This window comes from Candoia aspera, chromosome 8 (assembly GCF_035149785.1).
Source record: "Candoia aspera isolate rCanAsp1 chromosome 8, rCanAsp1.hap2, whole genome shotgun sequence".
In the NCBI taxonomy this organism is placed as follows: domain Eukaryota; kingdom Metazoa; phylum Chordata; class Lepidosauria; order Squamata; family Boidae; genus Candoia; species Candoia aspera.
In genome coordinates this window covers 68,536,069-68,560,718 of record NC_086160.1, presented here as the reverse complement: position 1 = coordinate 68,560,718, position 24,650 = coordinate 68,536,069, and the positions used below count along the sequence as shown (strand labels likewise).

The following is a 24,650-nucleotide window of genomic DNA, read 5'->3' as shown; positions in this document are numbered from 1 at the left end:
AGAAGGTGGCACCAACAAATTACATCCTTATTGTTGTCAAAAAGCCTCCATAGATTTGACCATGTAGTCACCAGCAGTTGAAATTAACTCAAGGGAGTCTTACTTTGATTTGTTAGTGTGTGAAACAGTGGAGAAGGGGAAGACGACCAAAGGGAAGTGGAACAGGGCAAAATCTCCTTAGCGTGTAGGGAGGAAAATAAATATGTACTGAAGATAAGAAGGGAAAAAACAGGCTGAGGAAGGTAGCTTTAGGAAGGATATGAAAATGGGGGAAGAACCATGGTGGTTAAAGGAAATAGGGCTATGGAAGAAGACCTCTAAAAGAAGAGATCTAAAGGAGCAAAATATGGAGGGAGAAGACTGTGGGGTAAGAAGGTGGAAAAAGGAAGAACTAATGAGAAAAAGGAAAGTGACAAGGAAATCACCAACATCTCAGATAGGACAAGAGAGATGCAAGTGGACCATGGGTGGGGAAGTGGGGTAGACGTTCATATGTTGAACAAATCATTTTCCATAGGTTTTTACTTCAGCTGGCATATTTATTTTTAGGCCCGGAGTTGTTTGTCAAGATGGGCAGTGAAGAAATGCGATAAATAAATAAATAAATTTATGTGTGATTTGTTGATAATGTACCAGATGCTCCAAGAGGCATTATTTAACCCATTTGGTGTAACTAGGCTTTTGCCAAGTTGAATTCTGTGCTCTTCTCTCTTGGTTTTTTTTTTTCCTAGAGTTGAATTAAATGAATTTGATTAGATCAAATTGCCCTTAATGAAGGCAGATTTCACATTTTCAATAAAACAAGAGGAAAGCAAACACATTTAAGTTAATTAAAACTGATATAAATTGCAGCTTAACTTCTTAATTTGCTACTGGGAACAATAAACTAAAATACATGTATAAGCCTCCAAAAATAAGTATAACATAAATACCAAATTGAGGAGGACTCATTCCAATGGACTGCTTTGTGCTTCAGAAACTCTGGGTTGCACCTTCTCTGTGGCTTGAAAGGAACTGTTTCTGTCCCTCTTTCTTTCTAGCTACAACATCAGTGAAAAGGCCGGTTCCATAAGCATCACTGTGAAGAGGATAGGAAACCTCAAACAATATGCTATTGTTCTGTGCCATACAGAACAGGGAACAGCCACCTCTGGTTCAAGTTCTCAGCCAGGGGAACAGGATTACCTTGAATATGCTGGCCAGGTGGGTGCAGGAAATTCATTATAGTAGAAGCTCTGGGACCAAAACACTGAATCCGTCTTAGTTTAAGGAAGAATGGGCCAGACCACTTCCTAGCATGTGCAGGAAGTGATGGTGGAGCAACAACCATCACTGAAAATCATTATTGAAACTTCTGGCTGTTTAGGGGGCTGAAAGCTTATGTCAGAGTAGCCCAGTTATACCGAAATCCAGACCCATTAAGGGGAATTTCTTATCCTGGAGTTCACTTCTTGAGGTTCAGGAACAGGGGACTTGAATTGGAAGCTGGGACATTCTCTTGATCAGTGGCCTTCAAAACCCCCAGCAATGGCCATTGTGGCTGAGGGACTCTGGGAATTGAAGTACACACATTTGGAGGGTGCTCAGACTGGGGACAGCTACTATACACAGTCCCAGGAAGTTAGAGAAGTTTAAATTTTACTCTCAGCCCATGAGATCCAAGCCCCAGTGTCTCAATGGTAAGGGGGACTATATGATGGTATATGATTATTGAAAGATGAACAGTGAGTCCATAAGACTGGCTTATGGAGCAGTTAGGGATTGCTTTGTCCTATACAGTATTGGAGCCACGATTACCAGTCCCAAATAATGTTTCACTATTCTGAAGCTCATAATGAATAGTGCTCAGTCCAAATCAAATCTAGCAGGCCTAGTTAAGACTGGGTACTCACTGGCCATAGAAGATGTGTTTCCACCTCTGTGTGAAGTCCATGCCCACCCCTGCTGTTACTTTTTCTTCTATACAGGTGCAGTTTGATGAATGGGAAGACTTCAAAACCTGCACCATTGTTATCAATGATGATGATATCTTTGAGGGTGTAGAGAGCTTCACTGTCGAGCTGAGCATGCCAGCATATGCCTTGCTGGGGAACATCACTGAAACCAAAGTCTTCATTAGCGATGTAGAAGATGAGCCCACCCTGCAGTTTGACAAGAAAGTCTACCACATCAGTGAGAGTGCTGGCATCCTCTCCGTCCCCATTGAAAGGAAAGGTTTGTTTACATAGAGCACAGAGGAACAAGTTAGCTCTTAACTCTGCCCATAGAATGCAATTGTGTTTAGTTCAGGCTACCAAATGGTCACTGTGGCCTTTTTCGCGGGATTGGGGACTTTCAACTGTTGCCTTCAACTTGATGTACAAATGGGTTGGGTCTTTATCAAAAGTAGTTCATAGACATTCCATAACCACCCAATGGAAAGAAGACTTAGACCTGATTGGATACAAAGGAGATCAAGTTTCTTCATCTTGAACAGCTTGAATAGAAGGTGATTTTTGGGAGGTAGGAGCAGTTTTTCTCCTCCTCACATGGGAAGCTGCACCTGCAGCAGAGGTGTGTGAGCAGTTACGTTCTTTTTGAAAGATCTCCCTCCCCCCACTTTTTTTTTATTTTGCATCGGATGCTCCCTTTAAAGAGGGAAAGGACCCTTAATGCTCAATAGCAGGACATACCCTTGCATAAATTCCCATAAATTTTATCACCTTCTCCAGTAAAAATGATCCAACTGCAGGTGATAGGAAACTCATTTTGAGTGCCTATTCGTAGAAAGAAAGAAAAATCGCTATGCCCTGTAAAAAAATAAAGAAGGAAGAAATTGAGTTGAAGGTTGTGTTGAAGAAAGAAGGCAGGACTTGGATAAATATGAAAAGGCTGACAACTACTGCTTGAGTCCAAATTATTGCTCTTTGGTTCATTGCTTTGTAAACCTTGCCCTTCAGTTTTCTTAAGAGCTTATTGGAGCTTATCTTGGTGAAAAGACAATATTGCTTAAAAGATGGAGTGTCCTCAGAGTACCGGGTCTGTTCATGCAGTGTGACTCAAAGACACAGTAGGGCTTGCCCAGCATGTAATGAATGTTTATCGAGCACATATTGCAGAACTGTTCTAGAGTCCCAAGACAATTCATTAGTAATTCGGTCTGGACATTTGAACAAAATACAAACAAATGTAAAATTAGAATTTAAGTGGGCCGTCAATCTTCTCAGTAGGATGTTCAGGATGATATCATGGTTGTAATCCAGTACATGCTCATTTACATGGGAATAAATTCTGTTGAAATTACAGCTAGCCCTCGCTTAGCAACCAACATTGGGACCAGAATTTCAGTTGCTAAGTGAAGCGGTCATCCAACCTGATTTTACGACCTTTTCTGTGGCAGTCATTATTTATTTATTTATTTATCTATCTATCTATCAATCAATCAATCGAATTTTTATCACCGCCCATCTCCCCCACATGGGGGACCCTGGGTGGTTCACAATAAAAACAATTTAAAATTTCAATAAAACCATAAATACTACCAATAATCAGTCAGAATAAAATGCAATAAAGTCCAAGCCACGGAGGATCTAATTCAAGCCATAAGGGAATAAAACCGGTCCCTGCAGAACTAGGGAATCAACCAGCCCCAAGAATGGCTCTTCCCTTCCCTGTTCCAGGCAAGGTGACAAAACCAGGTCTTCAGCTGTTTGCTGAAGAATCACCATGGCTTTAAGCGAACCATGTGGCCGTTAAGTGAATCATGTGTTTCCCCATTGGTTTTGCTTGCCAGAAGCCAGCCGGGAAGGTCAAAAATGGCGATCATGTGACCATGGGATGCTGCAACAGTCATAAATGTGAACCAGTTGTCAAGCGCCCAAATTGTGATCACGTGACTGTGGGGATGCTGTGATGGTCATAACTGTGAGGGCTGGTCATAAGTCAGTTTTCCAGCACCATCGTAAGTCCAAACCATCACTAAACAAATGGTTGTTAAGCGTGGACTACCTGTAGTGGGGTTTCTAAATAGATGCTGATGCATAACACTGAAAGGATGAACAATTTAGGAAAGGCCAATAATAAAAATGCTAAAGTCTCCACTAGATGAGCTATTCCCAACATGGTGTCCTCAGCTGTATTGAGATTACAGCTCCCAGAATTCCTCAGCAATGTGGCCAATGGCCATGCGGTCTAGGAAATGTAGTCCTAATCACATAAGTGGTACGAAACTGGGAAGAATAATTCAGATGAGTAGAAACCAAGCTCAATAACAATACACGTACAAAAAGTAGGAGGAAAATTCATTAACAACCCGTTTCAGACCAAATTATCTGCTTCCAATCAACACGATCAGGATAAAATAATGATCACTATTAAGTAAGGTTAAAAATGACATTTTAGCAGAAGAATCCTGCAAGAAGTGTGTTCATTGATGAGTATTCTTATTCTAGAAAATAATCGGCACTGCTCTTCTCTGTATTATATTGTAGGAGATTCCGGCAGCGTTGTCTCTGCCATATGCTACACTGTCTCCCGCAGTGCCAAAGGCAGCAGCATGTATGCCCTGGAGTCCGGCTCAGACTTTAAGTCGAGGGGCATGTCCAACGAGAACCGGGTCGTGTTGGGGCCTGGGGTCACAATGACAGCTTGCGACGTGAAGCTGGTCGACGACAGCGAGTATGAAGAGGAGGAGGAATTTGAAATTGCTCTCACTGATGCATCTGAGAACGCGCGCATTGGAAGCACAGCTTCGGCTAAAGTTATAATCAGTGGTCCAAATGATGCTTCTACTGTGTCACTCGGAAGTGCAGCTTTTAGTGTTAGCGAGGATGCAGGTATAATGTGGGAATCATTTCACTCTTGCAGTATGTTGTATTGTCCGGTTTATACTTAATGCACAAAATAGGCATACAGTATGTGGAATCAGGCTTCATGAAAGAAGGGGCCACGTGTCCCACTAACAAACATCTGGCTGGCTTCTCTGATGCCCACTTAATGGGAGAACACTTGTATTTAAGGTTCACCCAACTCGGTTCTTTGAACCTGTGATTGGTCGGGGTTGCGGGGAAGCTGTTATCCTTTGGGTGGCCCACTTGGCAACTATTTCATCGACAAGAAAGACCAACAAATTCTATGCACAGGAACTCGTTCCTATATTTGCAGCTCAGTGAAGGGGCATCTATCCAGTTTGGTCCCCCCCCCTAAGGACATTGACTTCATAATAATTTTCCTTAATGCACATAGAAGTAAGGACTACAGTGTCTTTTGGAAATGTTTTTAAGGGGTACAAGCAGCACTAATCTTCTCTGTTTTTATTTGAAATTAATTGCTTTGAAATCCTCCTTCCCTTCCTTCCAGGTATTATCGAAATCCCAATTACTAGGCACGGGTCTGATCTCTCCATTCCTACCTCTGTCTGGTGTGCCACTCGGACATCAGATCCGCCATCTGCTACTCCAGGATTTGATTACATTCCCAGCTCCAAGAAGGTTGAATTTCGTCCAGGAAGAACTGAGGAGGTACAGTTCCCTTTCTAATTTAATGGAGGGATTAGACATCATAGTATATCACAGAAAAAAAGGGAAGGTGTCTTTCTCCAGAATGGTCTGTTCCTGGATTGAAAATTTTGCACATCCCTAGAACACGACAAGAACTCGAACAAATATAGGGCTTTCAAATGAATGTAATCCTGTTTGCTTGCTTGCTTGTTTGTTTTGTTAGGCATCTTGAAATGTGTTTTGATATACATTGATACAATTCCAAATTATTCTGATAAGCCTTATTTGGGAAAGGAAATGGTAACCGTCAGCCAATAGCTGTTGGGAGATATCCAGGACAATGACAGTGAAATGTACTTGTCCCACCCACCCACTCCTCCGGTTAACCCATCTTGAGACCTATCAGCTTAGCCTTATTCTTGTTACATAATCCAGAATTAAATGCTGAGGCCCAAGTACAGTACCAACCTTTAGGAAATGCCTGCAAATAGATGTTGCAAGCCATCTAATGGTTTTGGCTGTTCTTTCAGCATCTGAGGAAAGCAGGTGTTTATAAATGAACGCTGACATTGTTTGTAAATCTAAGACATTCTAAAAATGTTTTCTCTTTTTTTTTCTCTCTCTCTCTTCTTCACTTTCTCTCACATATGTTTACACAGAGTGAGTAGGCTTTTTATATAGAGTCATAACAGTTGGCAGCACCTAGGTGGCCTTTGAGGATCTCACAATTTAAGCAGGGTTAGATCTGGTTAGTACTTGGATGGGAGACAGCCACAAATCCAGGGGCTACAGACTTGAAGTTGAAAACGTAATGGCTGCAAAGAAAATAAATTGAATATATCCATGAAGGCACCAGGGATGGAGCCCAACTGGAGAACATTTTTATTACGGAGAGCCAGTTTGGTGTAGTGGTTAAGGTGGTGGACTGGAAACTGGGACACCATGAGTTCTAGTCTTCCCTTAGGCATGGAAGCTGGATAGATGACTCACTCTCAGCCCAACCAACCTCACAGGGCTGTTGTTTTGGAGAAATGGGAGGAGGAAGCATTATGTACCCCCCTTGAGCTGTACAAAATAAAAGTGGGATATAAATCTAATAAATAAATATTATATATGTTTACAGAATAGGCTGTTTTATTTCTTTTATCCCCATTAGTACTGTACCTTGACTATTCTGGATGATGCACAGTCCCCAGCGATTGAAGGGGTAGAGACCTTTGTGGTCTATTTGAGTTCGCCCCAAGGAGCAGAGCTGGCCAAACCTTTCCAAGCAGTGGTGGCCATTAATGACACCTTCCAGGATGGTAAGTAGATAAGTAAATCCCAAACTCATGGCAGTGGGAACACTCAGACCCCCAACTTACCTGGTTCAGCAAGGCTGCTTTTATGCTTTAATTTGAGGAGTTGATTTAGACTCAGGAGTTAAGTAAGACTGAATGGCTCCTTATGGATTCTGAAGATGATGTGATCTTACTGGGTCATAGTTTACTCTCCAACCATGGGCAAAGTTGGTGTTATAGAACAACCTCAAGTCAGGTGCTCTCTTTGAGTGCAAGCCCTCCTGGAAGGAACTGTGCATTTCTAGGATTGCTGTTAATCTGTGATTCTGTGAGAATGTAGCTTAATCCTCCTTAAGGGATCCTGCTCTGCAACATCATGGACTTTCTTAATGTAGACTTCTGTGCATTTGTCAAAACAGATTCAGGATCACAGAATTCAAAGCATTTTAGCACATGTGCACTTGACTCTAAACTGTCTTGCATTAGGGATTACAGAGTTCCACCATTGCTGCTTACTCTGTACATTTTGCTCAAGCAGCCTGAAAAAAAGGGTGATTCTAGCAATTCCAGCGCTCTCTTCTTTTATACATGAATGCTTGTCATAGAAATTCCCAATTTTGGCCTGACTTCCACCTAGTGCACGTAATTTTGCACCAGTCCTTTCCTACACCCCCTGCATTTATTTTCTCTCTTGATTGATTTTTGGTTTTTGCTGCAAGTTTAATCTTAATAACACCAAGCAATATCCAGCACGTGTTCCAGCACAGCTTTCCCCAGCCTGAAGCCCTTCAGGTGTTGCTCTTCACCTCCCATGTTGATACTTGAAATCTAGCCTTTCTGGAGGGCACTGAATTGAGGGAGGCAGCTTTGGCTTATTTCATGTTCATAAAAGTTACGCTGTAGTTGTAGTTGCCGCGCCCCCTCCTCCTCCTCCTCCTCCTCCTCCTCCTCCTCCTCCTCCTCCTCTTTTGCAGTACCAAACATGAAGTTCAGTAAAGATGTGTACTCTGTGAAAGAGAAGGACCATGTCCTGCACGTTCCTGTTATCCGTACCGGAGACTTAAGCTACGAATCTTCAGTCAGATGCCATACACAAAGTCAGACAGCAAGAGTCATGGAGGACTTTGAGGAAAGGAGAAATGCTGAGGAATCACGGCTCACATTTTTGAAAGGGGAAAAGGTGAGTGAATATAGGTGGCTTAACGTGGTGAAGAGAGACTCATCAACTTGCAACTCTTGGCCCAGTTTCAGGACCCGCTGCAATCTGTCAGGTCAGACTTGTGGCAAGGAAAACTTGTGGTTTTTTTTTCTGGGTGGAGAAACAGATGAAATGGAAAGACTCTGCCAGCATCTGGGCCATGACCCAGTTGTCCTGAAGAAACTGGACCCTCAACCAAAAAGCAGCATTTTATCGTCTTGGTCTAAGACAGGTGGACTGGGGGCTGAGGGCACAACGGGTGAGGCTATGAGAGAAGATAAGCAGGGCTGTGTCATGTACATTGGCAGAGCTGGGGGTGATTTCCCTTGGGTGTGGGGGAGATGGTTGGAATATTTCTTTGCATTTTTATCCTGTGAAGTATGTTTTAGGGCTTATGGTTTACCACCTCAAAATGAAAGGAACCCCTGCTGCAGATTTTAGTCATTGTATCACTGAACTTTGGCCTAGCCATGGTCTAAGAAGAAGTTGCTTAGCTTGATCTAGGTTAAATAATGCTTCTTCTTTGCTTTTCTGTTTAACACCTCCTTAGAAATTACTGCAGTCTAATCTCTAACTCTTATTCTCCTCTTAAAATGGTGGTTCCTTCATACCGTGTTCATATTTTGTTTGTGAGTTAATTTCCTCCAGGAGCTCATCGTAATGTGTGCTGCACTCCTCCCTCCTTTTCCCCCCCACTGCAACTATTCTGTGGGGTGGCTTGGGCTGTGAGCGACTGACTAAAAGTCGTAGTGAGAAAATGGGTCTTGCTGCTCCTGTTCATCACCTTCCCATTACCGTTCCATCATGGACTTGTGATCATTTAACAGGAGAATAACATAATTTAATGCAGTTAAAACAGGGCCTCAATGAGTACTAAGCTCAGGCATGATTAATCTGCTCTCCTCTTTCAATTACAGTTGAATGGCTAAATTAAAAGCAAAGCTACAGAGCCTGTACTTCCGCTACTGAGGTATTTATGGTCTAATTAAAAGGGATGATCCGGCTAGTTTTGGCAAAGATAATCCTTTCTGGTGCTGCCAGCATCTGATGTACATCTGATTGGGACATAAGATAAGGCTTTTTCATGGTCATATCTAGGTTCTGGAATTCCCTGCCTAAAGGAAGCCATTTCCTGACCTCTGGTAGCTTCCAGAGCTCTGAGAAGTCCGCCGGATAGTTCCTTCTCATAGCCTTGGTTTGAAATCGTATTTTTCATTTTATTTCTTAGCCATTATTATTGATTTGTCTTTTATTACTCTTATTGTGAGATGTCTTGAACATTTAATTGGATATAAGCCTAGGTTTATAAATGAATTATGCAGGTTGCCTCCCAAGTCCTTAGCTGGTGATATCCTTGACTTTAGGTAAAGAACTGCACTATCATTATTAATGATGACTCTGCCTTTGAACCGGAGGAGAAATTCTGGATATATCTGAGTGAACCCCAAGGAAACCACTGGAGTGGGGCTACAGTTGGAAAAAGTAATATGGCTACTGTAGTAATCTCCAACGATGAAGATGGTAAGAGGGATGGGCTTGTACTCAAAACTCATCTGAGTTTTATTACAATTGGTTGATTAGTTGGTTGTCTTCTACACATCCAGATCTGGTACTTATTTTGAAGTCCAACACAGTACTCACTTTTAACTTGCCCTTTATCTTTTAAAATTTCGTCTCTCCTCATGATGTTCTGATTAGGGCCTTGCATGTATCTGTTGTGGATTTGCTGATTTGCAAGTGCCCAGAAGCAATCTTAGATTTTTTTTTCCTTATCTCAGACTTCATAGACTTTCAAGCAAGGCTTCTTTCTCCATTGTAGACCTGCTTTTAGACTCAGGTTATCAGCTAGCAAAGTGTGGTCTTCAACACACCAGTTGAAGATTGGTAATAAAAGAGCATAAAAAGAACCTTACTGGATGAAATTAAGGATGATTTGAATCTAGCATTCCATTCTAGGGCTGAGCTGTGCTTTTGAGGAAAAGCAGAAAGACTCTCCTGGGCACATGGGAAATGTACATGCAGTACCAACTGCAGTTCCTTAAACCAGCTGTGTCTTTTCCCATAATTTCACAGTTGCCCTCTACAACAGCCGTAGAAGTTCCTAGGAAAAGATGGGTTTGGTTTCCGGAGGTGCAGTCAGGTGCCACACATATGCCCTGAAGTACCTTTTTCCCTTTGAATCCCACGCCTTATACCACCCTACTCTGCTTTAGCAATGCACAGGCAGATGAGTTGAAAAACAGAGTTGGTATGCAACAGCCATTCTTGTTGCTTCAAAGTAACATGACGTCTAGATGATATTGAGAAGTCAGTTGAATATGGACATCTGTTTAGCTATCATATCCAGTCATGTCCCATATCTGTTGATGCCTTATCCTTTGTCTAAGTGCCTTTTGAAGTCAGTACAGGCAGGCATCACATCATCTCATGGAATCAAATTCCATAACTGAATGGATTGTTGTTACATTACATGAAGAACAACCTTTTTTCACCTGTCTTGAATCTTCATCATTCAGTGCAATTGCTCAGCTCACTTTCTCCATACCTGTGTTAGTCTCTGTCATGTCCATGCTTAACTGTTTATTTTTGAAACACCTCCAGTGGTCTTCAGCCTTGAGCCACTTTGAGTACAAAAAAGTCAGGAAAAGGAACTGTCGATAAACTTGTCTTTACTTGGCAGAATCTGTTAAATTTTAGTACAGTCTTTAAATATTTCTGCTGAAGCAAGTACTCTCAAAAGTTTAGACAACTACTTCATTTCCTGGCATTAATAATTGGCACTAAAAAACGAAATAAGTCTGAGCTATAGCAGACACGGGGCGCTGCGGGTTAAACTGCTGAGCTGCTGAGCTTGCCGATCGGAAGGTCGGCGGTTCGAATCCGCGTGATGGGGTGAGCTCCCGTTGCTGGTCCCAGCTCCTGCCAACCTAGCAGTTCGAAAACATGCAAATGTGAGTAGATCAATAGGTGCCGCTTCAGCAGGCAGGTAATGGCGTTCCGCTTAGTCATGCCAGCCACATGACCACGGAAGTGTCTACAGACAAATGCCGGCTCTTCAGCTTTGAAATGGAGATGAGCACCGCCCCCTAGAGTCGGACACGGCTGGACTTAATGTCAAGGGAAACCTTTACCCTTTACCTATAGCAGACACAATCTTGTTGCAGTGCAAGTTAAGTTAAAATGTTCTTCATGGCTGAAAACTGACAAAGGTAGTGACACAGAGCTTTTTCTCCTGCTTGCTCCATAATTCCAGCTCCCACCATTGAGTTTGAAGATGCTGCGTACCAAGTCCGTGAACCTCCTGGACCAGAAGACATTGGTTTCTTAAATGTCAAGGTGATCCGGAGAGGAGATCAAAACAGGACCTCAAAAGTTCGCTGCAGCACCCGTGATGGTTCAGCTCAGTCTGGAATTGATTATTATCCAAAGAGTCGAGTCCTCAAGTTTAGCCCGGGTAAAAAAAAAATGGATAGAATGAATTGGACCCTTTCTTGGATTGATAATAATGGAGACCCTTTTCAGGCACAAAGAAGTTGGGTTCCTTCTTGTGTTTATCGCATGTGCCCTCTGGTGGATCTGTAGAGATTCATATGCAAAAAGCAAGCTGAGTCAAAAAAGAGAAATAAAGATCAATGTGCCCTTTAAGCAAAGGCACAAAGATTTAGCTGATTGCTTTGTACCAATACATGAAGCTAATCCTTCTCCATGCCCCTTAAGACCTTAGCAATCTTGCTGCCTCTAAATCTTCCCCATCTGCTTCCTTGGTCCAAATGCTGGCTTTCTAGTTCTTCCCTCAAATCCCTGCAGAATGCATTTGAGCAAAGAACAGAAGTGAAGTGTAGTGAATTCCCATTCATTTCAATGAAAAAGTGAATAGGACGCTGGCCTCTCTCTTAGTGAAATCTGTGGGACTTCACTAAGTCTTCACTGCAACTAGAACAAGCCCATAGTTCTTGTAGGACTCAGATGGGGACCCTAATAGTTGCCTGCAAAATTCAAACTCATCTTTTGTGCCCCCCAACAACCTGAAATCACATTGCTTAATTTTGGTGAGAAAAATAGGGGTATGTTTCAAAAAGTGTGTAAGTCTTCCTTTAAAGCTGAACAGCTCCCCGCAAAGAAAACAGCTCTGATCCCTAGAAAAAAATAAAACTCTCCCCCAAAAGCCCAGTCTTCCCCCCAGCCCTCCAGTAGCTTTTATGCCTTCCTTTGGTCACACTGGAAATTGTGATTGCAACTGCTTGATTTGTCCACTTGTCTTTGTGCTAGCTGGAAGTTGGAGTTCCAACCTATCTGGAATATACCAGATTGGAAAAAAGTTATCTGTGCTGTGTTTTCTCCTAATCTTTTGGATCTCCACGATCCTCCTCTGTTGTGAGAGATTGTGTGGAGGCTAAGAAAGAAGGCGGAAACAATCAGCAGATGGGAGAGGTCATTACTGATTTATTAAAGATATGGATCCTTAGCCCGTCTTGAAACAGCCTGGGAAAAAGGAGATTCAAAACCTTTGCAGAGACCCTGCATTAATGTCTTCACAATAAAAGAGGACTGGAGGGTTCAAGATTCTGTATTCTGTCTCCTAATTCTTGGCACTAAAACTCATTAAAGGAAGTCTGGATGAATTCCTGCAGTTAATAGAGTGGACATCTGCTCTACAGCTCATCATTTACCCACGCAGTCCCCTTGTCACCTCTGTTCCTTAGTTCATTGGTTCCCTTCCTCATGGCAGGGAACCTCTCTCCTGCCAGCCTCCCTGTCACCCACAACTCCAGTTCTCCTGTGCTTTTTCTTCAGGAACAAGTTTTGCCAACTCTTTTTCTGAACCACCTGTCCATCACAATCCTGTTAAGTCCTACACAAAATCCAGCAAGATCAACAACTCTGTGCTTATTGTGAAGAACCAAAGGAGTTGTGCCTGCAAGCAGGAATACCAGCAGTATATTTGGATCATAGATTTTTATGAAAGCCAGACAGGCATCATTAATCCTTGCATGGCATCAGTTAGTAAACCTGCCAAGCAATCAATCAATCAGGTAGTATGATGTATTAAAAAAAGAAAAATGGTTAGGTTGAGATAAAATTGTGCTTGCTTTTATCACAATGGGTTAGTGCAGCCTTCCCCAACTAGGCATCTCCAGATGTGTTGGGACTCCAGGATCTTGAATTCCTAGCCAGCTGGGAATTCATCTGGAGAATACCAAATTAACGAAGAAAGTTTTAGTGGGAATGGCTTTAACATTGCGTTATGGATGCATTTAAGTTCCTGTTGAATGATAACTTGCTTAGATTCATGTCCTTTCCTGCAGGTGTGGACCACGTTTTCTTTAAGGTGGAGATCATGTCCAATGAAGACCGGGAGTGGCACGAATCCTTTTCTCTGGTCTTGGGTCCAGATGATCCCATTGAAGCTGTTTTGGGGGACCTCACGACCACAATAGTTACCATTTTGGATCAGGAAGCAGCTGGAAGCCTCATTTTACCAGCCCCTCCTGTTGTAAGAACATGAACTGAATGATCAACTAAGGGTTGATTTTTATGTGCTCTTTTATGGAGTGGCCTAAATCTGGCAATAAGGCACCAGGCTAGAAACCGGGAGACCATGAGTTCTAGTCCCACCTTAGGCACAAAACCAGCTGGGTGACTTTGGGCCAGTCCCTCTCTCTTAGCCCTAGAAAGGAGGCAATGGCAAACCACTTCTGAAAATCCTTGCCAAAAAACTGCAGGGACTTGTCCAGGCAGTTGCCAGGAGTCAAGATTGACTTGGAGGCACCAAAAAAAAAATCTGGCATGTCATACAGATGATAAAAAGGACTTCAGCCAGCAGTTTGTGAAGTGCTGGCATAATTTTTGTTCTGTAAATCAAGAAAACCTCTGTAAATAAAGAACCACTAGAGCAGGGAATGGGCTGGTAACTAGGACTTTGTCCTTGTGTTAGGAAGTTTGATTCTGTCTGTTTTACACAGAGACAATTTAGAATTACCTGAATTCATCTCCTCTAAAACCTTAAATCTGGAGTGAGAACATGTGGCTTTCAGTATTACTGAACCACAATTCTTCTGAAGTGCCAGACAGCATGGTGTAGAATGCTGGGAATTGTAGTTCTTCAACATCTGCATAGTCCCTCCCCTCCCCCGCCTTTAAGTAGGCTCCAGGCTCTGTACTGTCTGTCTTCTGCCTGTATTGATCCAAGCTAAAATGTGTGAACTGAGTTGTGTGAATTACTATTCTGTGGAAAGCCTGTGGTCAGTTCCACATTTTGAAGCATCCACAGAGATATAAAAACAGTATTGTGGAAGTCTGGCCTGAAGTGGGAAGAACGGGTTGATTTTTATGTACTTTTTTAATGGAGTGACCTAAATCTCTGTGGCCTCTAGCTATATTGAAGGTACTGCCAATGTAGCCATGCTCAGTCACCACTTTCAGCGAATGGTTGTGTTTGGATGGAGGTTATAGGCCAGATTTAATAATGGGCTGTTGTTGGGCCCCACTGCCATCACCATCATTCCTCCACATGGATCTCTCAACTCTTTGGTAACTGGCATTCCTTAGTGGGCTGGATTTAGCCCTGGGGTACTAGTTGCTGAACTCCACACCAGAGATGGACTTCAAAGTGACTCTAGAGGACTGATTAGTTCTGCACTCTAAAGAGGAGTAATTAGTAGGATTAATGAGCTGATTAAACTGAAAAGCTTCTTAGTGACCTTGACAAAGAATTTCATCCTGAATCTGTTGGGCTACCAGTAAACATTTTTCAAGCCCCTTTCCTGTTTTTGTGCCTACCGTTCTCCAAGGGGCTTTTTCTTTTTTTCTTTTAAAAAAGCTTTATTGATTTTCAAAGTATAAGTAAAATACAAAATGTAGAGGACAGAAAAGATGGAGTACAGAACCAAAGAAAAAAGCAAAACTATAAAAGTGCAGAAATAGATAGAAAATATAGAAAGTGACTTCCAACCTTCTCCAACACAGATATAAAGGCATATTATACAAATGTAATCTCTTACGATTGGTTAAACTTTTAGTAACGCTATGTCTATAAAATCAAACCATTCAATCAGCAGAACCCAAAATCAAAACTTTGTTTTTTTCAGATACAAGCAAATAATCCAAAAGCGGTTTCTAAATAGAAATAAATCCAGTCACAGTATTTTCTCTTATCAGTGCTGTCCACTTAGCTGTCTGTGCCAGTTCCATTAGCTTAACCATCCATTCTTCCATTGTGAGAATTTGTGGATCTTTCCAACCAAGTGGCTTTTTCACCAAGTTTGTTTGAATGATTTCCTACTAAGAAGCAGGCTAAACAAACAATCAAACAAAATCTATCCAAAATCAGAAAAAGAAAACAAATGCTTTAATAGACAACAAGAACGTTCATATTCAGATTCTGCTGCACTGATGCTATTGGGATCTGAACTGGTAAATCATAGCATTGTAGAATTGGAAGTGTACACAGACGCCATCAATCCTACCCCCCTTGCTCAGTGCAGTATCCTAGCGATTCTTTCAAGATCTCTCTCGATCAGGAAAGGAATCTTGGAGTCATGGTGGAGGTCTCAATGACAGCATCAACCCAGTGTGCAGCTGTTGTAAAAAAAGGCCAATTATGTACCTGAGATTGTTAGGAAGGGAAATGAAAATAGAAATGCTAATATCCTTAGTAAGAAAAGTCTTACTCTCTCTGTTTGTTGTTTATTCGTTCAGTCGTTTCCGACTCTTCGTGACTTCATGGACCAGCCCATGCCAGAGCTTCCTGTCGGTTGTCAACACCCCCAGCTCCCCCAGGGACGAGTCCGTCACCTCTAGAATATCATCCATCCACCTTGCCCTTGGTCGGCCCCTCTTCCTTTTGCCCTCCACTCTCCCTAGCATCAGCATCTTCTCCAGGGTGTCCTGTCTTCTCATTATGTGGCCAAAGTATTTCAGTTTTGCCTTTAATACCATTCCCTCAAGCGAGCAGTCTGGCTTTATTTCCTGGAGGATGGACTGGTTTGATCTTCTTGCAGTCCAAGGCACTCTCAGAATTTTCCTCCAACACCACACTTCCAAAGCATCTGTCTTTGCTCATCCTTCCTTATGGTCCAGCTCTTGCAGCCATATGTTACTACGGGGAACACCATTGTTTTAACTATGCGGACCTTTGTTGTCAGTGTGATGTCTCTGCTCTTAACTATTTCATCGAGATTTGTCATTGCTCTCCTCCCAAGGATTAAACATCTTCTGATTTCCTGACTGCAGTCAGCATCTGCAGTAATCTTCGCACCCAGAAATACAAAGTCTTTCACTGCCTCTACATTTTCTCCCTCTATTTGCCAGTTATCAATCAAGCTGGTTGCCATAATCTTGGTTTTTTTGAGGTTTAGCTGCAAGCCAGCTCTTGTACTTTCTTCTCACACAGTTAAAACTCAAGGTCCACTGAAACTAAATGCAGGGAGATTCAGGACCAACAAAAGGAAATACTTTTTCACATAATGGTTGATTACAGTGAGGAATTCAGCACCTGTAGTTGTAATAGTGGCAGACAATGTGTGTGGCCTTAAAAGAGACTGGGTGGTCTGACAGAGGATCAAGCTATCAATGGCTACTAATATTGATGATGGTTATGCCTCCTGGATCGTAGGAAGCATGACTGGAAAACTCTTTGCTGGAAAGGGTAATGGAATGTGAGAATGACCTTGGAAGACAGGGGAAGCGATGCTGCCTAGGGAACGATCAGATAAAAGGGGGAGAAGCCTGTAACTGAGTAATGGCCAGAGAAAGAAACTTAGAAAGGATCCGCCCTAATTTGGCAGGTGGTAAAAGGGATGGTGGGAGATTTGTACTTTCAGACGTTTAAGATTCTGTTAATGTAGCCTAACAACAAAGTAGACGTAGCTCACCTGGTCGTGTTTCCTGTCTGGCTTACCTGGGAGGGCTGACAGAAGGTGACAGTGGTCAAGGACTTTTGCCCTCCAGTCCAGGCTTGTGAGTGTCCCAAATACACCTGGTTGGCCGTTGTGTGGTGCAGAATGCTGGACTAGACGGGCTTCTGGCCTGATGGAACAGGGCTGTTCTCAAGTTCTTATGCTGTAATGCCTTTCTTTAAGCTATGCAGTCTTGTATCGTCCTAGAAAAGATGATCACGTTTTACAAGCAGAAGAAGTAGAGCTAAAACCCTCTTACAGAATTCTAGCTTTCCTACTGTGTCCCTACAGGTGGTTACGCTGTCTGAGTATGACCACGTTGAAGAAGAAACCAAAACAGGTGCTAAGAAGTCGCCATCCCCAGGCTACCCTCTGGTCTGCATTACCCCTTGCGATTCTCACTTCCCCAAGTACTCAGTTATGAAGGAGCGCTGCAACGAGGCTGGGATCAACCAGTCCTCCATACAGTTCAGCTGGGAAGTGGCTACTCCCACTGATGGAAACGGAGCCAGATCCCCTTTCGAAACAATTACTGACAACACCCCATTCACCAGCGTCAATCACATGGTATGTGTAGAGAATCGAGCTGAGCCACACCGTAAGCAGAATCATGGTTGGGCGGGTGGTGGGGGAGGCATATGGGTTTTGCTAGACTGAACTCCTTTAGGAAACAGGTGATGGTGACACCCTGCATGTTTAAAATGCTGTCTCTTAAATACATTATGAACTGCATGGTGAACTAGGGTGTCGGAGTAGCTAAACATCGAGAAATGAATGAAATTCTGCATTCTCCCTGGCACCAACTTCAGTTCATTCTCTTTCTCATCAGTAATCCTAACGGCACATAATTGAACTAATCGCAAATTCTTTGTCAGTTTTGCTACTCCCCCTCCCCCTGCCAGCTCTTTATGGTATTTGCCACTTCCTTCCTGTGCTTCTGTTTTGCCACTTCCCCCTTCTGTTGTTTTCCTTCTGTTGAATTTTATCCTGTAGTCTGTCCTGGGCAGGGTCTGCCTTCCTGTACACTTAAAATTGTCTGTGCCCAATTACAAGGTTATATGAAAAAAAATAGCAAGTCCTGCCAGATCTGCAGGTAGTCCTCGTATTAGAGTCCCCCTTTTTGGGGGGAGATGGGAGGTGATAGAAATTTGAAAAATAAATAAAAATATTATGCGACTTGCTCTTTGTAGAAATACAGTTAGTTTACTCTCCTGCATAAGTTCCTATTTGATTTGTTTATGTTGGAGTATCCAAACAATGGTCCCATCCCTGAAGATGGAGAGTCATGGCCACATTTTCCTTATGCAGCTGCTGGACCACACATACCTTTAAAGTTTCAAGCGTTGTGGGTCTGCAAGGAAGGAGTGGGTTCACCTGCCATTTCAGGTGTGCAGTTTCACTGCCAAATCCAAGGGAGCCGGGCAAATTAGTCAGGACCATGTGTTATCAAGGCCTCAGATCCATGGGTCTTATAGCCTCAGCCTCTTCTTGAAAGTTGCCTGCAAGAAATCGGATTGGACCTCAACCATCTCTTCCCTGCAGCCTGTTTCTTGGGAGAGAAAGAAGGAAGAGAAAATGGAGTCTGTCAGATAGTGGAAAAAGAAAGTGCTCCATTTAAATATGTATATACCAGGTCCCCAGTTTAAGAACGACTTCCATTCCTAAGTCTGTCCTTACGTCAAATTTGAATGAAAGTCAGAACAGTTATTTAGCATCAGTTAGTCAAATATTTGTCTTAGTATATAGTATATATTTTACCTTTCTATGCATATAAAACACTCAAGAAACACTTCCAAATACACTAAGACATATTAAACATAATAATGCACAAAGTAGTAGTGTGTATTTAACCTGAAACATTGTACCTAACTTGAAAGGCTTGAAAGCCGGCTGGGTGACCTTGGGCCAGTCACTCTCTCTCTCAGCCCAGCTCACCTCACAGGGTTGTTGTTGTGGGGAAAACAGGAGGAGGAAGGAGTATTAGGTATGTTCGCCACCTTGAGCTATTTATAAAAATAATAAAGGCGGGATAAAAATAAATAAATATAATATAATATAATATAATATAATATAATATAATATAATATAATATAATATAATATAATATAATATAATAGTCTTTATGGCAGTCCGTTCTCAACTAGGAGTCGTCTGTAAACTGGGATGTTCTTCAACCAGGGACTTGCTGTACTTGGATTATTTTTGTTTCTGACATAAGGATGACATTGGTAAGTTTCCTTAAATGTCAGCAAACAAAAAGGCAATATACGATAATCATGACAGGAAACAATTGTGAGAGCTTTTGCGTGACTCCGGTGTTCAGACACACTCAGTATCCTCCGTCTTCCTCCCCCTCTCTCCTTTCCTTCCCCCTCCCAGGTGCTGGACAGCATTTACTTCAGCCGGCGATTCCACATCCGCTGCGTGACCAAAGCTGTGGATAAAGTCGGCCACGTGGGCACTCCCCTACGGAGTAATATAGTCACCATTGGGACAGACAGTGCCATCTGCCATACCCCTGTGGTGGCTGGTACCGTGCGAGGATTCCAGGCTCAGTCTTTCATCGCCACTCTGAAGTATCTGGATGTAAAGCATAAGGAACACCCCAACAGGTAAAAAGCAAGAGATGCAGAGCTCCCGTTCTTGAGCGGTCTGCCTTTTCAATGAACAATCAGTCTGGTGCAGTGGTTAAGCCTCCAGGCTAGAAACCAGGAGACAGTGAGTTCTAGTCCTGCCTTAGGCATGAAAGCTAGCTGGGTGACCTTGGGCCAGTCCCTCTCTCTCAGCCCAACCCACCTCACAGGGTGGTTGTTGTGGAGAAAATAGGAGGAGGAAGGAGTATTAGGTATGTTCCCTGCCTTGAGTTATTTATAAAAATAATAAAGGAGGGATTTTAAAAAAAAACAGTTGGTTAATTTAGCTCCATTATCCTGCATAACTTTTTCTGCCAAAGGCAGCAGACTAACAGGGTTAAGGGAAGCCTCTGTCTGTGGTTCCTTTAGCATTTTATTTAGACCAAGATCCTACTTAGATTTTTCTCTAACAAGCTAGAATCATAAGCTAAGAATAAACCCTGGTTTACAGTTGGAAGCTGTTAGGAGATAAATAATTCAGTGTTCCTTGAAAGTTTACACAAGCCTCAGTCAGAGGTTTCCTTATTTTGTGAGTCAAGGATAAACCCTTGTAGATAGTTAAGGGGAAAGGCAGTGAACCATGTTTAACTGTAACACTTAAATCAACCACCCTCACTAGCTTCCTGGTTGTTCAGCTGTTCCCATAACACAAGCAGGCAAAGACCAAAAATCAAACTGCATCCATTAGCACCTTTTTACTTTAGATAAGATGGAATTCTAAAGAAACTATAAGGTTTTATTTAAATCAAAGCCTTGCTTTAGAGAAAACTCAGGAATCTCCTGCCAAAGTGATTTTCACAGAAGAATAAAAAGAAAAGAAAACCATTTAGTACAGGAGAGAGAACATTTTTTCTGCAAATGTATTAATGCAGGAAGGATCGACCTATGAAAAGGCTAGCGTATCAATTTCCAATAGCTTCCTCTTTTTTTTTCTTACCATTTCCAATCACTCCAATAGTGGAGCAATGCTGATTAAGTCTTCTTCTCTAGGGGAGAAAAAAGAGAGGAAAAGGAAAATATTTTGGGAGATAAAATGTTGAAGCAAATGTCAGAAAAAAGATTTGATTGATGTGTTACATTAAACACACCTGTCTGTTAGATTTTTTTTCAAGGATCATGACAATGCAACACTAAAATCCCTTTAGATGTTATTTTCAATCTTCCCCCACTTCCCTGGTTATGCTGGAAATGAGCTCAGGGTTCTCCACCTTCTCCTCAGTTCTCTTCCACTTCTCCCAATGTATAGGGAAAAAGTCCAATGGAAAGATTTATCTAAATGTGGGATTTCTTTTACCAGCAGCTTGAAGACTGTGTTGTTCCAAATTATGTAGAGGATCGCACAATGTGCAGTGATTTCAGTGGGACTGAACCAGGTTTGATACAAACTTAAATTCAACCGGCTCATAGATTCAAGTTGTTTTTCAGCCTCAGCAGCTTTAAGATGTATGGACTTCAACTCCCAGAATTCCCCCAGCCAGCATGCATAAACACCATTATACTCTCTCAATGTGTGCACCTTATTCAACATAACTTCCTTATTTCTGCCTTTCTGTGTTGTTCAGAATCCACATCTCGGTGCAAATTCCACACCAGGATGGGATGCTTCCCCTGATTTCAACCAGACCTCTGCACAACCTGCATTTTCTATTGTCAGAATCCATTTACAGGCACCAACATGTCTGTTCCAATATAGTCAGCCTCCGAGACCTTAAAGGCATCTCAGGTAAGAAGTTCTTGACTTCTTCAACTCAATGTAGAAACCTGGTCTTGTAGAAGCCCCCTCACCTTCTTTTAGATTGTAACGTTCAGCTGATCCAGGTCTCTGGGCCAGGGCTGACCCTGGAGGGGAAAAGCTTGGTTTGAAAAAACAGACTCTCCCACCACCCAAAACAGAATGGCCTTGAAAACAGTGCCCAGGTCTGGAGGAGAATGGCATATTCACCACAAGCTAAAGTGCCTAGTAAGTGGACAGCTGATCCTACCTTCTAGTGGTCCCACCAATAGGTTGTATATACAGAAGAACCTGTGTGGGGATAAGGAGGAAAACAATACTTCAATATAAGAACAGCTAAGGGTGATTTAAGATTGCCACAAATATGGGCTGAGGATCAGATGAAGGCAATGTCATGAGGACATCATAAAAAAGAGAGCTTGCCATGCATGTTGCTGCCAGAAATAGATGCAAATGAAGAAATAGTCTGGATTGCTTTTTAGCCATCAGATGAACACGTTCAAGGACTTCTTGCAACTGGGAAAGTATCCTTTTTAGAACCAAAAACAAATCAGCCTAAGAGGCATAATGGTGATATGATGGCACCATCAGTGGAGCGTTTCTGATGTTTATTTTAAGAAAACAAAAGCCTTCTTCTCTGTCAGTAGATGCTATTCTCCATGTGTAGCAACAATAGCTGGTGGTCATACCTGAATTTCTCAGCTTTTCTTTCTCTCCCATTTGCATTTTTTAATCTCAAGTTCTTTTCCATCTTTCTTATGAAGACCTTTGTGGATTTGAGTAAATTCTCAAAATAAAAAAGCAAAGCAAAACCTAACCACCAGATTCCATGAGAATGTAGCGGCCTAATTGACATCAGCAGAATGGTGTATCTGTTTGCAGCAGAGAGAGGACCATGTTTTAGCTGCCAGTCACATACTAGCACTGTTAAAGATGAGGATCCTTTCAGGAAAAAAAACGAGGCAAGCCTCTAGAGACCTCACATAGCAGATTCAAAATCTTAAAACCTTCTTACTTGGTTGGAGATGACAATCAGTTTTGCTTTCTCTTTTCTTTAACTTTTATTTCTATCCCACTTTCAAAGAAATCAGTACATTTGAGTGCATTGTTTTTTAAAATAAATCATGCAGAGGGTTTAAGTAGACCTAAAGCTTTACCCACCTTTAATTGCTAAATGACTGTGAGATATGCTTTCTAATTGCCTGGAACTTGGTAAACCCAGTAATAGACTAAGGGTGATGAAAGAGAGAGAGCAGCCAGCCCCAGGTTTGACGTCAATCAACACCTGCAACTTTCTGCCAAATTAGATGCTGTAAGAATATTCTGTGTGTCCAGTGATCACACAGACCTGAATCTGGAAACAGCAGCTATTTATTTATTTGTTAGAGACCTGTCAAAGTCTGAAATACATTCCAGCAGTTCCAGGTTTGATGTGGCTAAAGTGTTACTGAAAAATCGCTGTGCATTTCCTTGCTTCCAACCCAGAAGCTGGATTTCTAGATGAAGTGACCTATAATAATATCATTCTGGGCCCTGGATATGACCGGCCATATCAGTTTGATCCCAGCGTGAGAGAACCAAAGACAATCCAGTTTTACAAACATTTGAACCTGAAGAGCTGCATTTGGACGTTTGACGCATACTATGACATGACAGAGTTAATTGATGTCTGTGGGGGATCGGTCACTGCAGACTTCCAGGTAATGCTTTCTGTATGAGAAACACAGAAGTGACACTGGCTTGGTTCCAAATGTAAGTTAACCTAGAGGGGGGTTATAGAATTCTCATTGTTCAGCATTTTAGAAATATAAGCAACTTAGCAAACACTAAAACTACCTATCATCTTCTTGTCCATGCAGCCATCTCTGTCCCCGAAAAGCCTTCATAGGAGGGCTGGTGTCAGCCTCATAAGGTAGACCAGACTAAGAAACAGACACCAAGTAGACCTAAAGCTACTTTAATTAGAACAGCTATAGTAACAGAATCTTGCAAGTCCTTTCATCTTCATGTGAAGTGCGGGGAGTGGGGGCTGTCTGGGCTCGAGCTTTGTTTATCTGGTCATGGCCTTGGCAATGGATCTTCCCTCTGTCTTTCAAGGCCATCTGCTATACTCACTACAGCTAGAGATGCCCTGTTTAACAATGGCAAATGCAGGGCAAGATTGCTGTTCAGGGAGAGAATTGCACAAAATTTAGAAATCACTTGACCCGTTGATTACACTATGAGTAGAACTGCACCACCACCACCACGGACTTTAACCAAGGAACTCTGAAGACCTCTTCATGGATTTTCCTAAATTTATGAAAGCTAAAACTGGGGAGGGATCTGCAAATGCTCTCTTCCTTCCAGGGAAGGCCTGGTGCACGTAAATCCGTGTGCACCAGGCCTTCCCTGACTAAACTATCATGTTCCCCCAATTAGAAGTCTGTGGATGATCAGGGGCTGCCATGTGTGTGAAGGATCCTATATTAATTGAATGGAGGTAGACCTTCCTTCCTGTTGAGGGTGGCATATAGCGGTATGTCAGCAGCCTGCAAGCTTGGCTCCAGTTTTAGTCCTTTTGCATTCAGCAAAATGCATGAAGAAGTCTTCTGTGATATTCAAGGAGTGACGGAACTAAATTTCTCTGAAATATTAATAGCTGTGAAAAACCTCTTCACCTAGCACCTTAATTATGATCATTATCATCATCATCTGCTACCAGAGAAAGATAAGAAGGCCTGGTCATGCATACTTATTATTAATCAGCAATAAAATAAAATGATAAGATTTCCATTTTCTTTTATTGCTTCTAAATTTCCTTCTCCTGAACAGGGAAAGAGATAGTTCGGTGCTTCATATGTATGAGAAAGAAAACGTCAAAAGAACTTTGGATGAATGAGACACAGATTCAGATTTTGATATTATCTCTGGGGCCCCAAGCAGTTTACAATCTCTGGCCATCACCTTAACCTCTTATATATCTATATCCAAAGGAGTGACCTGCTTCTTGGCACTAGCAAGGGCATTTGGGGTCACATAATGACATGTGTATCATGATGTCAGCATGCAAATTGTAAGACAGTATTAGCACCAGATATTATCTGTTCCCTTTGGATGACTGTTGCTCTTTTTATATTTTGTTTTTCAATTTGTGAAGCTTCCTAGAGTCATTTAAGGAATGAGGCAGCCTAGAAATTTGACAGATAAATAAATAAAGTGGCCTTTCATGTAATTATGTCAAAATGATGGCATGTGTACTATGACATCATCACACAAAGGACACAATGATGCCACAAGGCACATGTCATTGTTTTGACATCATTGTGTCCCTTAGGATGCTACGGAGTTGGGATTGGCTTCCAGGTGAGGATCTATGACAGACTAGATGTCCCTGTAGGAGTGGGGAAGGCATTGTGGTGGAGATTCGCGGCTGGATGGTGAATTCTGGCCG

General features: G+C 42.2%; 1 protein-coding gene across 1 annotated transcript in view; it reads left to right on the top strand.

Moving 5' to 3' along the window:
* FRAS1 (Fraser extracellular matrix complex subunit 1) overlaps positions 1 to 24,650 on the top strand; it is a 175,422-nt gene that overhangs the window by 132,797 nt on the left and 17,975 nt on the right. Inside the window, exons 46-58 of the mRNA XM_063310434.1 lie at positions 1,041 to 1,203; positions 1,968 to 2,214; positions 4,470 to 4,814; positions 5,338 to 5,498; positions 6,634 to 6,781; positions 7,732 to 7,937; positions 9,320 to 9,476; positions 11,209 to 11,409; positions 13,262 to 13,449; positions 17,144 to 17,419; positions 19,232 to 19,464; positions 21,048 to 21,208; positions 22,703 to 22,917. Of these exons, the coding sequence (XP_063166504.1) occupies positions 1,041 to 1,203; positions 1,968 to 2,214; positions 4,470 to 4,814; positions 5,338 to 5,498; positions 6,634 to 6,781; positions 7,732 to 7,937; positions 9,320 to 9,476; positions 11,209 to 11,409; positions 13,262 to 13,449; positions 17,144 to 17,419; positions 19,232 to 19,464; positions 21,048 to 21,208; positions 22,703 to 22,917 (2,701 nt within the window). The remainder of the gene's footprint in view (positions 1 to 1,040; positions 1,204 to 1,967; positions 2,215 to 4,469; positions 4,815 to 5,337; positions 5,499 to 6,633; positions 6,782 to 7,731; positions 7,938 to 9,319; positions 9,477 to 11,208; positions 11,410 to 13,261; positions 13,450 to 17,143; positions 17,420 to 19,231; positions 19,465 to 21,047; positions 21,209 to 22,702; positions 22,918 to 24,650) is intronic.